Source organism: Lepisma saccharinum, chromosome 10 (assembly GCF_977018435.1).
Source record: "Lepisma saccharinum chromosome 10, izLepSacc3.1, whole genome shotgun sequence".
Classification (NCBI taxonomy): Eukaryota; Metazoa; Arthropoda; class Insecta; order Zygentoma; family Lepismatidae; genus Lepisma; species Lepisma saccharinum.
In genome coordinates, this window is record NC_139238.1 from 37,671,249 (window position 1) to 37,685,158 (window position 13,910).

General features: G+C 39.6%; 1 protein-coding gene and 1 long non-coding RNA gene across 3 annotated transcripts in view; one reads left to right on the forward strand and one right to left on the reverse strand.

Annotated features, from left to right (window-relative positions):
* The window catches only part of LOC145993868 (uncharacterized), a 202,108-nt gene that overhangs the window by 131,837 nt on the left and 56,361 nt on the right, over nt 1–13,910 (forward strand). Inside the window, exons 4-5 of one of the 2 annotated variants that reach the window (XM_083129732.1) lie at nt 548–2,225; nt 3,643–3,854. In XM_083129732.1, the coding sequence (XP_082985858.1) occupies nt 548–2,225; nt 3,643–3,854 (1,890 nt within the window). Of the gene's footprint in view, nt 1–540; nt 2,226–3,642; nt 3,855–13,910 lie in introns of both variants that reach the window. The other variant, XM_083129731.1, reaches the window with a different exon arrangement.
* The window catches only part of LOC145993869 (uncharacterized), a 99,290-nt gene that overhangs the window by 75,546 nt on the left and 9,834 nt on the right, over nt 1–13,910 (reverse strand). The window lies entirely within an intron of this gene.

The window sequence follows — 13,910 nt, forward strand, 5'->3', positions numbered from 1 at the left end:
GAGTTTATTTGTATCTTTAAATGAACGATGTTAATTTTCAGTGCCGTTCGACCCTCCCTCCCGACGCCCATGCATATATGTATATACATTGTTTTCGATATACACCACTTTTAGGCACAAAGCTAATTACTTGCAAATATATCTCATTTATCCTTTGACTGAAAACTAAGGTTTTATTTATTTATTTATTTATTACCAAAAGTGTTATGGTCCGGATCAAATCCACTTTCGAAATCCAATGAGCGGGCGTTCATTTTAAAGGTTGAAAAACCATGCTCACGTGTCTAATAAGTAGGATAGAATTAATCGTTTATAGTAGAAACGAACTTAATTCAAATGTATTGTTTATTTTTGTCCAAAAGGTAGAGATATTGAACAGGTCCAAATTCTAGAAGGAACAAGGGGTAGTTGCATCATTTCAATCGATTGGACTTTAGTGGCAACATGTCTGAAATGTAAATTCAGCTTCCTTTGTAACAGATGAGTCATTGCATTTTAAATGTTTCGTATCAGCTGCAATTCTAACACTAATGTTCTCACCTTACAGAGCTACTTCACTCACCAAGGATACCTGAGCGGCCTGTCTCTGAACAAGAACAGCTCCATGCTTCCCGAGTACGAGCGGATACTCAGGTTATACGGGTACGATACGGGTGCGTCGGAACCGGAACCCGTAACCGAGAACGCAACTCACGTCAGACCACCGACGTCCGCTCCTTTCACGACGTCACCATTCGACGAGACGACAACCGCAACGAAGCAGACCACGCTATACAGTTCGACTCCGACTGCTTCGACTCAGTACGTATCCACGACGGAAGGAGTATCGTCGACGGTTGTCACAGAACCCACTCACAAAGAAGGCGACATGGTTCTGCCAGAATCTGGCTCCACTGCTATGGGTACTGATGGCACAACTGCCTCAACGATGGGAGTCTCTGAACAGCAGACGACTGTGACAACCGAGGATTTGATGCATACAGTCACGACACCCCAAACGCCAAAAGAACCTGAGGATCTATCTCCAGCAGGTTCCAGTGGGGAGCATACGGAGCATGTTTCTCTAGAAGAGACGACGCCCAGCGAGATCGCTCCTACAGGCTCGCCGACTACCCTCGTAACCCAAATTGCTCATATCAACGAGACCACGTCGCAAGGGACCAGCACCGAAGAAAGCCCTATGACAAGTCCAGAGCAATCAGTGCCAACTACCTCACTTCCTACATCATCCGAGAGCAGTACCACCACCGATATGGAACACTCTACCGAACAATCGGATGAACTGACGACTACACTTCCTCACGAAAGTTCTACCTCAAAGGACGAAGATCCAGAAAGCAGTAATGAGGTAACAGCCATAACGTCTGTAGAGGAAACCATCACCGAGGAAGGAAAACCAGAAGACCATGCTCAACTCCAAGTGACCTCTCCTGCCACCAACACGAGTAGCCCTGCCGAGGAGGAGCCCACAAGCACTACCCAAACAGAAACGAGCTCGGAACATGGAACATCGGACACAACAAGCCACAAAACCACAACAGACGAAGCAACATCAACGGAAGGACTTTCAACATCAACAGCGAGTGGTCTCGCAGAGGAGGGTTCGGAATATCAACCCGCGACTTCACCCCCGATCACCCAGGAAGAACTAGATTACGACAGCGCGACCGAGGCGCCAGAAACAACGGAGACGGAGCATTATGCTGACACCACCACACCAAGTACAGAAGAAGACACCACGCCCCGTCCATCACCACCCAGCACCTCTGCACCACTTCCATCCATACACATCGAACCCCCGGTAACATACAGCTACCCAAAGTATGACGACAGCACATCAACCACAGACAGTGACGTAAGATTAACTCCAGCGGACATAACGACTCCGTCAAACACAAAAACAACAGCCCCTGCACTGCCAGCTAAGGAAACAATATCATTGTTCATGGACGAGAGTGCGACAACAAACATCTTATCCTCCAACAGAGAGCCACGGACAACAGTGCCTCCAGAGATGGAAGCGACAACAGAGATAGATCAAGATATTCCCACAACAATACTCTTCAGGGATGATGTAACCTCTCATAGAGCAAGAACGGAAGATGTTAAAGCGTCAAACACGTCCTCATCGTACGTCTCAGAGGTCGAAGAATCTTTCACTGAGCAAACCGGAGACAATGTAACCAGCCTGGAAGATCATGATCGCAACAAACGAGATGTTTCCGGTAAGTATACCCAACTGAAAAAATTCTGTTGAATAATGTGACCGGACTCTGGTTAGAAAGGGGGGTGGGGGGGCATAATGGCATGTAGCTAGTTTTAATGGTTTGGACTGGGCTCATTGACTTCAAGCGTCCGTACAACACAAAACCGACGCATAGCTAAACATTTCGGATAATTCACTGTTTCCAAAGAATAAACTGTATTGCCAGCCATGTATCTCACCCAATTACCACGCTGCTTATATTAGTACAGGAGGAATGGTAACGAAACTTGTGCGAAGTCTTCGCCGAAGGTTTAAGATCATAAGAACTGCGAAATGGGGAACACTGTTGTCACCGTGGTGTATCCAAGAATAAAATATAATCAGTAACATTAATAATAAAGAAGTATTATTCATATACACTCACAAGTTTACATTTTATCCATTTATTCTCGCTCCCATAACATTTCGACTGTCGTCAGGTTGAATCACACAGCAGAGACTAGTCACAGGCTACAATCTTGATTCTTCTTTAAGTTTTTTTATTTCATCCTGTGAAAATTGCGGGACAAAAGCAAAGACCGATTACAACTTGAAGTGAGGATCGAGCAGTATTTCTTTAGCTACCAACTGTCCCCATAGTTCCCCATTACTATCGTGGATAACAAAATATCTGGCAGTTCTTTTCACTCATAAGTTACATAATATATATACTATGTGGTTCATAAGTCGGTGAAACATTTTAGAAATTCACCACACATAAACTATGTAACGGATAGTGGTAATTCTGATGCCGACAAAAGGACAACCTCTTAAAGTCTTTGCAGGAAACCTCACGAGCACATAGTTAGCACGGTTTGCTGCTAGGATGCAGTAATAGCACATTTGGAGCAAAAGAAAAGTGAGAAGGTGAATCGTGTGTTGAAATACGCAAGAATCTTGTCCGCTGTGACATCTTCCTCTGCGGATGCTGTCTTTGTGGCCCCACTCTCCGCTAATACGCTTCGCAACCCTATCACCGTGAAATGAAGTGTCGATTAAATATCTGCTGCATCGGCAAGGTGAACACACAGATCATTTGTGAGGTATGTACAAAAAAACTTGGGAGAGTTTGTCGTTCTATCGATATCAGAATTAGGCTACCACTGTCGGTTGTATTTCTAAAATATTTCACAGACTTATGAATTACCCTGTACAATACATATCGATGAGATTGTATGAAAATTCACAAAAAAGAAAGAAAAGAAAGTTTACTGGATGTCAACTGGTAGTACTACTAGTAGTTCTAGGCAGGGATGTATTGCCCATCCTTATTCTAGCCATGGCCACAAATGTTTATGCAAATAATTCTGAGTATAAAACTAGCAGATACTGCTCTGCAAATTATTTATTTCTCTCAATTTGATGCTCATTTCTTAAAGTGTGGTTGTGTTTTTCAGACAACGCCTTTCCCGACATCAACCTACAGCTCCAGAATGGGATGTACGACAGCCAGGTTCTAGCTGACGAGGTGGGGAAGGTTCTCCCAAGATGGCCGTTCCATGTGGATGGAGTTTGGGAGGTTATGGTCCCCGTGATGAAATATACGTCGGAGTTTCCCTTCGCCTACATCCCTCGGCTCCAGGCGCTGGCGCTCGAGTATCCTCTTGATGTAAGTACACGTCTCGAATTACATATTTGACTTTGCAGAAATCTTCACTACAAGACCTTATTTTTAACCAAGTCTTAAAGTGTACTTAAAACCAAACGCGAACATTCTATTATCGCATAACCATCTCCACCTTCCTTCCACACAGGGTTGGCATGTTTACAACAAAAGTGTTTAAAACAGTTTAAAACGTTTAAAACACACGGCTTTGTTTTTTTACAAATGTTTTAAACGTTTAAAACAATGTGTTTTAAACATGTTTTTTTAGAAGTGTTTAAAACACATTTGGTACTTGATATTTTATAGTCTGTGATAATTTTTTTGTTTGGTAACCCTGTCTTTTCATTGAATCTGTGTCAATTAATCCGTGCATTACGGGTCTCACTTATCGCACAACACTTGATCAACCTTATGTTCTGACGTCACGGGAGAAAGCTTTTTAATTTTAGGCTAAATGCCTATGTTGTTAGGTTAGGCAGGCTACCTATGTATGCACAAGGTAGCTAGACTGTTGTGCGGCAAGAAAGACCCGTGCTTTACTGTAGAAATCGAAACTTCTCAGTTCTTTGTTTCATAGGCTCCGACTCCATGGGGCTTGGGGGGCTCGAGCCCCCCCCCCATGTTAACGATGTGGGGTAGAGCCCCATAATAATATTGCTTAAGAGTTTTGCTTGTCTTGTAAAGTTTACTCTGAATTGTGTCACATGAACTTAACTTTAAATACACATTTGAAATGTTCTAGACCATCAATTTGGGGGGCTGAGACCGCTAAACCATCTACTTGGGGGGGGGGGGAAGGCTATGACCAGAGACAGCAAAAGACATGACTTATTACTATATACTAAGTATGTAATTATGAGTATTGTTAAAATTTTTACTAAAGAGAGTTTCAAAAGACGATGTGCATGAACTAGGGTAGTGGATGGGACGTTTGGTATACAAATGGCTCTAACATGACATTCAGAACGAGATCATTGATATATTAAGGAGATCTGTTTTGCGCTCCGTGGTAGCAGATATTAAAAGTCGGGAATATTTTCTATTATGGTTGACGAAACTTGTGACATATCCATCCGTGGACAATTAATATTCTGCATTAGAACTGTGAATAAAAATTTTGATATTTTTAAGGAATTCATGGGCTTTTATGAGATTCCGAACACTGAGGCCAAAACTTAAAAAAGGGAGGGAGTGAGTCATTCATTAATTTATTTCAGTGATCATAGCCCCCCCCCAATAATTTTGACAAGTTGGCGCCCCTGCTTTGTTTCGTACCGTCCTGTAAGTTTGAGACTGGTGGAAGGTGGAAACTAATATCTGAATACACAATGCGTGATTTTGATCATGACGTGAATTTTTTTCTCTTGCGATACGATTCATTGGTTTGTATAACTGAATGAAGCGCAGATGCTTACTTTTGGTAACATAATTTTGTACTTGAGAAGATAAATTGATCTTAAGAATCTACTATGACACTGCAGGTTGTTTTCTGCTATATAAACTGTTCAGGCAGCAGGAAATATTTCACCCTCATTTTTCCAGGACGGGGATAGTAATTCTATAATATTTAGTTTATTGAAATTTAGATGAATATGAATCCTAACATACTTCAGCAGTGGTGGAAAAGGGGGGGCTATTACCCCCAACTTTTGTCCCTGCAGTAGAGGTGTGTGGGATCCCGAAAAGACGGGATCGGGAAAACAAATTCCCGTCGACTTCGGGAAATGACTTCCCGACTTTTCGGGATCCCAAGCAGTCGGGAAATACCGAATGGTTATTTTAAATAGTCGTCAATTCTCGACGTTTTCTGCATTGTAAATGTCTGTAACATATCGGAAATTGTTAGTTTTTGTACTAGAAGTGCAAATACAAGCACTTAAGATGGAAATTACGTGTAGAATTCGAGATTTCAAGAGCTTTGGGAAATTTCGAACATATCCCGTCCCGAAAATTTTCCGACTTTGTCGGGAAATTGAGAATTTTCCCTGTCCCGAATGTCGGGATTTAAAGAATTTCCCGCCCCGACCCAAAAAATTCTGTCCCGCACACCCCTACTCTGCAGTATGGTAAACCTTATCTCCAAAGGGAAATAAACTGTCCTTGCCGCCACTGGACTCATAAAAATTAGTATTTTTTTTAACGACTTTTACTATAATTTACTGGGAAAAGGTTGACTTTTTTGTTTAAAACATGTTTTTTAACACATGTTTAAAACTATGTTTAAAACAAAAAAAACAGTTTGTTTTGTTCTTTAAAAAAAAATAATTGCCAACCCTGCTTCCACAGCACACTATGGACTGTATTTTCCAGACTAGCGAGGATATGGCGTCTGGGCTATAGGGTGACCAGACGTCCTCTTTTATCCGGACATGTCATCCTTTTTAGCTGTTTGTCCGGCGTCCGGGCGGATTTTTTAGAAATCGGTAAACGTCCTCCTTTTTTGGAAAGAGTATGGCATCGACCATAGCAAATGTGCTGCATAGAGAATGCTTCCACACATAACGATCATCATATCACTTGGGGTGCGGATTTATAGGCACTAAAAACCTCTCAAATAGGCAGAAAATTGACGAAAATAGGCCCTTAAAAAGGTACTATATACTAAAAAATGCACGAAAATAGACACCCTAAATTTTTTTTAAAAAAAATGGGTAATGAATGTGAACTTATTTCAATTTTCTCTTTACAATATACAGTTATACTGTATTAGAACTTCAGTTTATACATAGAAGTGCGCTAACGATTAACAAACTATTAATACTCTTTTGAACGAAATTCACATTTGTGGGGAATCGTCAGTTAAAGTAATTCTCACAAAAAGAACTTGTGCTAACAACTGTGCGCATTTGAACAAACGATGAAAAAACCAATTTGCATCATTGTAACAAAAAAATGTAAACAGTGATCCAATTGAGAGCCTCAAATCTGGCGAGTACCAGATAACATCAACAAAGCCTTCTTCAATGTAGGGAAAGCCAAAGCCACGTAATAAAAACCCGAAGTATGCAAAAATTGCAGAATAGCAATTTTTTAGCACGATTAAGCGAAATAGGTACTAACCCTCGAAAAAGGCAATTATAGACACTATAAAATTGCGTTTTGGACTAGAAACACCATGAAACGAACTTTAAACATTAAAGCCTGTGTTTTACTACAATTAAATAAAATAGGCAAAATTCCACACCCTAGTCATTAGTATTATTCTAACTCGTTGCTTCGCCCTTTAAGACTGCAGGAATGCACGTAGTTTGTAAAAGTAAAGTGCTCCCCTGTGCTTTGCACCACGCCATGAAGACGTATAGGAGGTGTGGAGTTAGGGCCCCACACTTCCTTGATCGCAGTCGAAGGTGGGGGTGATGTGATCAGCACCAAGCCCCTGGCCGCGTTTACCCCTCAGAGTTTCCTCCAGGTATTCACTTCATACGACGCTGGGTGATCGTCGGAGCCGTTTGAAAAGGTAAAAGAAATCCCGGATCTCCCCCGCCGGGGATCGAACCTCTCTCTCGCATGGTAGTCAGAAGCTCTAACGACTGAGTCTGTCCAGTTCCTTTTCGATTGATTGATTTGGTTTATTTTACTTCGCTTTTCTGCAACTTTTGGCTAATCGCGAAGATGGTTATGAGCGATGATATGACGATTTTGATGAAGGGACACTCACAAAGAACACCCATACCAGGCCCCCTGGCGTTGTGGCGCGGTGTGTTAACCACTCCGCCACGGAGATCGGCCAGTTCCTTTTCGAGATATACATAGGCGATACAGAAACGCGTAGTGAGAATTTTGATTATTAAGTAATATTTACTTTCATGAAATAACGAAGCGAAAGTGTAAATTCAACAATGATCTTGCAAGAAAATATCCGTCTTTTAAAAGGATGGAAGAAACGAATATGAGGTGTAAGGTGGCTGTTACTTTTCCCTGCTGCTGAAAGAGAGCTAGAAATGTTCCTGGAATGAAAATCATATTTCTTGAAACAATCTAAACTACCTAAAATTTTTATTTGGTTTTTGGAAATAAGTTAAAATAAATCTTACTTGTTACATTTGCATTCACTTGTGGGGATATTTCATTCTACTAATATCCAAGAATTAGAAAAGGAGTAAAATTATGTGATTCAAGTTGTAGATATTCTTTGTCATTTGTTAAATTACAGATTAGGAGATTGCTTTCTTTGCTTAAAGGTAAGAGGAAGTTATTGAAAGAGATCACTTGAAAAGTGTCTGTGAGCAAGGCGTTGACAAGGTTTTTTAATATTGTTTAAATTGCGAGTAATGGCAATGTGGTGCCATTTTTTTGCGGTGTCCTGTTTTTTTTACTTTGTCCTCCTTTTTTGCCATGCTCTGTCCTCTTTTTTGAATGCATGTGTCTGGTCACCCTAGGCTCACATCCAGTATAATCCTCTGTTCGGCTCGCGTTGTGTCGTCCCTATATGCTTGTGATTGCCCCTTCGTTAATTTAATCTTATCACCATTCACCCTCATCTTCTCCATTGCCCAAAAGTGTAAGAAAAGCGAAGCAAAATGAACTACATAAAGCAATCAAACCTTGGTCTATCAGTTGTCCAAATACAAGTCCGCATCAGTACTACAAGACAAAGTATAATTTTACTGTTTCAAAGGCAGAAGCTAAGAAATCAGAATAAAACATCGTTCATAAAAAAAAAACACAAAACTAGATAAATATTTAATAAAATAAGCATAGGAATTGCTCAATTTGTAATCATTTGCCACACCGCATGACTGTAGTCCATAACACTGAACTTGAAACCACAAAACATAAGGGAAGGTCATACCTCTTTGCATCAATACATTCTTATAATTCGGAATATAGTTCATCATCAACTTGCTTTAAAGCATGTTCTAGTTTTCAGCGTTCGAGAATCTAGTTGCAGACATTTATCCTAAATTTGATCTTCATTACCTCTGGAGAAATACTTAAGAACGAAACTTTGTTTACAACGAAAATTTGCAAAATATGTAATTGCTTCCTTCCGGACTTCTTTATTCTCGTTTTGTGTAAAGCTTTCTTTCTGGCTACATTAACTTCTATTGTTTGAATTCATTTTTCCTCCTATATTTCACTTTCTTGCCTATACTATTATCCAACTTTTAACGACGTATTCAGGACTCTTAGACACATCTGGTTTCGAAATGTGTTACATTTCTTGATAAACCTATTTACACACACAATGCACAATATGCATAGGGTGTGGAGGAGTGATATAAAGCTCTGAATTCAGTTATTTTTCTGGGAATTACGCAACTACCATGATTGTCACTCACACTTGGTTTCGTGGGAACTATTTATTAAAGAAGCAACGCAAGCGACACATTATGAAACGAAATATACACTTCGTTGACATTCAATCCCGCGCGCTTAAAGACATAGGCGACTTTTAAGGAAACCTGCGCAAATGTTTATGATGTCATCATTGGTAGGCAATGAAATTTGTTAAATTTAATACACTGCTTATACTTCTTTGTCTTATTATAAAATGTTAAATTAACTCCATGTTCTGTTTTCAAAATCTACTTTCTCAATTATTCATGTTTAGTCCTATGGTTTTAATCAATGGCAGGGATTGTGGTGGCAGTTATAACTTTTCTTTTGGGCCAGTTTTCCCGAATTAAAGATAACAGAATGCCCGGGAATATGAAAAGATGGCCATATCCTGCCTTGCGTAAAATTTTCTCTTGCGATTTTCTCCGCACCAAATCGGTTTCACTGGGAAACCTTTGGCACACAATATGTGTGTGTTTTTCCTTCTATGAGATGAATGGAGTCTAGACTAGATATGGATCATAGTCTCATCATGAAGCTTGGAAACAGTATTGGAGGAGAATAACCATTAATAAAATATCATAGGAAAAAAAGAAGTTTTTTTACAAAGAATTCAAAGCCGAAACCGATTTTAAAAAGCCATAAGAAATTCCATAAAGTTGGCAAAAGCACTTCTCAACCATTTACATAATTGTGGAGGTCTTATTTACTTAAAAAAATGTGGATATGTTTTGTTAAAAACTGAATAAGTATAAGGTATAAAGCGAAACCCGTAAAAATCTTGTGAAGTGTATTGAGCTTGTGTTTGAACTAAAGCCAGTACAGAGACAGAACACAATGATTGTGGTTAATATAAACAGAAGTGAAATATTATCATTCTTGATATAATGAGTATGCCTTTTAAAAAATCTGATCATCAAAGTACACTGTTTACAAACAATAGAATAAGAAGAGGAAGTATTACTGAAAGTGAAGAAATGACCTTAAGAATTATAAGACTCTCCCAATCATTTACTTGCTAATCATTTCTTAGAACATGAATAATGGAACTGAAGAAGAGTACAAGAATGTGAAACGTTTACAAGAACACGGACATACAGACAAGTGTCGAGGGAAAATTCCGAGCTGATAACGATTATATAACAATAGAACACATAACCCGTAAGCATTTTATCTAGCGACAAGAACTAAGAAAAAAACCAACAGAATCGCCAAGGGCAGAATACAATAGTATGTTACTTACGAAGAAAACTGCTATAAAATCCCAAATGAAGTGACAAAAGAAGCTTAATTTGACATGGATTGAAGAGGCTGACACATAATTTTTTTGACGCATATTATTTGAGAGACATGCACATATGATCTGGGGAGAACACCTCCAGATAGTGCAGGGAAGAAGTTATGCACAGACAAGCTACACACAACCAGATCACTTGGGAGCCTCGACTGAGATGGCTACACAATGCTAAGAGATCCGGTAATGGAGGAGAAGACAAGAAACAGACGGGACGAGATGATGAAGAATGACATCATCACACGATTCTCTGTACAACTGAACTACCGTGTAGAAATATTTTTTGAAATGCTAATTTAGTTTTTGCCTTAAGTCCACTTTATACACAAATAGATCAATCTATGCGCCTCGGCCAGGTATCGAACCTGAGACCCCTTGATTGCAAGTCAACGACGTTACCACTACGCCATCGGGGAGACCATTGAAATGCTGATCTACGACTAGGCAAAGTACTACATCATGAGAAAATCCATGAATGTCTTGGTCATAAAATGCAACGACTTGCCGAGTGAAATGCAGAAAGAGATTTGGAACGAAGGTAAACTGTGTAGCGTATTCAGAATAATTAATCAAAATTATGATCAGAGAGATGTTACAAGTACTCTTGGTGCTGAAGTGGCGTATCAGACGAAACACAGATACATCTTAAGATGTCTGTCAGCTCCACGAACACGAAGCCCAATGACGTCGATGAAGTTATATTAGTTTCATCTTTCTTTTCGTTGCTAAAACTGTAGAAACTAATTTAGTACAGTTCTGTACTTGAGAATCTATATGTAAAATCAAATCCCAAATGATATCACCAAGTAATTACACTTACCAAAAGAATAATTTTCACACATTATGGACAACACCAAATCTACTGCATCCACAAAAACAAAGGAAAAACAACATCTCGTTCCACAAGAGATTTGAGCCTGATATTTTTAGACAGCTGGGTCAGCTTCTTACCACTTTCTTAGGCAAACAGTCGTAAATTCTTGTTAAGGGTCGTAACCAATCTTGCAAACTTTATTAACTTATTTGCTGTTTCTTATTAGTTTATTTAACAAGCTGGAATAGACTTTCAGATTTGCAACTCAGAACTAGACTTCCGAGGTAACTTATTCTCACCCGTCTATTCTAATGTGGTATATCTCATGTGTTATAAATGAGAAGTGTGATTGTTACATAATTTAAGCAACTTTTCATTCCTGAGCGTTAGTTCCAGCCATGGAGCTTCACTGACAAGGATAGTTAATTAATTGACTGATTTGGTAATTTTACGTTGTTTTTCTGTCACTTTTGGCTAATTGCGACAATTTGGATGAGTGATGATATAATGAAAGTGATGAAGGGACACTCACAAAGAACACCCATGCCCAGGCCGGGATTCGAACTCGGAATCCCTGGCGTCGTAGTGCGCTGTTATAACCACTCTGCCACGGAGGATGGCACACAAGCATAGTAAACGTTCTAGATGCTAGGATGGGTTAAAATGCATACGGTGAAATTAACTAGCGTCATCTGGTGGCAAGTTCCAACAATTTTCGACAATTCTAAACTTCACAATACAGTTGACCTTTTTTCTTTCTTTCCTCTTTTTTTTTTACGTCAGGTACACATACTACTTTTTCGACTGTAATATTTGGAAATTGCGGTCTTCATTTCTTCTATTCTGATTTTCAACAGCTTCTCGCAATCACTAGAAAACGTGTTGCATTTTAGTTATTTTACGTCACTGAGCCACCTCTTTAGTATAATAACAACTCCGAGTGTTGGCGTAAATGTCAAGGATTTTATAGTAATTGAAAAGTCGCAAAACGTAGAGAAAATAGCCCAATGCCTAAACACACACGTCTACCAACAGCAAAGGATAGACTTTCTTAGTCCGATACATTACAGATGTCTGCTTCTAGTGCATGAGATCCAACAGCATGGAAGCGATGTTCTCTCTTGTTTCCCACCGATTTGAATCTCATGTCCCCGAGTTGGAATCAGACAGGAACATCCTTGAATTCTGCAGTTTTACCAGTCCCCCATCTCCCCTCCCACTCCGGAATATGGAAATCAGTTGATTGCTTCCTATATGTCACCGATTGAAGTTCCGTCCGTGGATCACGCAATGCTCATATGCATCGACGCAAGTTGCAGGACGAACTCAATGTCACCGAACATCATTCTCTTCCGATGCGATATCCTGAATTCAGTAAACAGCAAGCCAAAGATCTGTGGTAGATTGCGTAGGTATATTTGGAAATGAGTGACGCACCCATGAGACTCCTAAATGCCGACTTCCGTGATGAAGTGGTTAGCACAGCGCTACGACGCCAGGATCCGCGGGTTCGCATCCCGGTCTTGGCATGTGAGTGACCCTTCTTCAATTTCACTCATCTTCATCTTCGCGATTAACCAAAAGTGGCAGAAAAGAGAATTAAGGTAAACCAAATCAAATCAAGATTCAATAAATGCCTGACTGCTGCTTTCAAAGTTCACTGATTGGTTAGTACGTACCACGTGATCATACACTACACTGTACACCGCTCCAGAACGTACTGCAAACTGTGCAGACACCAAATACATTGAGTTTGCGTGACGAAGTAGACGACTCAGGTTTGCACTTTGTAACCAACTGGACACCTGTGAACATCCCTGGGATTTTTTTTTTTGTATTTAATTCAGATTGAAGCAAAATTTTAACTACTTCCACTCGAGCTCAAGGAGATTCAAGAACTAGAAGGGGCTATTGTGTATGTTCCATCGTCGCGATTAGCCCACTAGAGTAGTGGTATTGATGCTATTATAAACCCGAGAAAGTATGAACCCCCCTCAAGCAGGTTTACCTACACTTAAAACAAGCTCAACATGAGCATATGAGCTTTTTGCTCAAGTGTGGAACCCTGCCTAATCCAAGATTTTTGTAAAAATGCCCTCGGGAATTTCCTGGGAAAGTATGACCCCCCTCGGATTGATGATACTATACTTATAAAAGGCACTTCTGTGAGATTGTTGTCCATAAACTTGTTAAAAATATGCTCTTCTTGATATTGTATGATATAGGCAAGTTATTCAAGAAAAATAGGCAAGTTATTCAAGATCTAGAGAATGGCAAGAGATTTTTGAAAAATTATAGAGATCAAAAAGTTGCATCTTGAAATGCCCATGAGAAATCACCAAGCCCCATGTCTCTAGCATTCATGGTTCCAGAGATAGTCAAAATTATTGTTAATATTGCATTTTTCAGAAAATTCTATTTATAGAACAGACATAAATCAGAGATTTACAGCTTAAATATTGCATATATCAGGAAAATTATAGAGACATAAAATGTAGAGAATCATGCCTAGAATATGCCTACAAAATTTCAAGTCTCCAGTACTGATAGTTTTTGAAAAAATCTCAAATTCAAAAAATTATCGATTTTTTAACAAAACTTCTAAACAGCCTCTAGATTTCAAATATGCAACCCCCATGCTCCTATCTTGAAAAATAGGCAAGTTATTCAA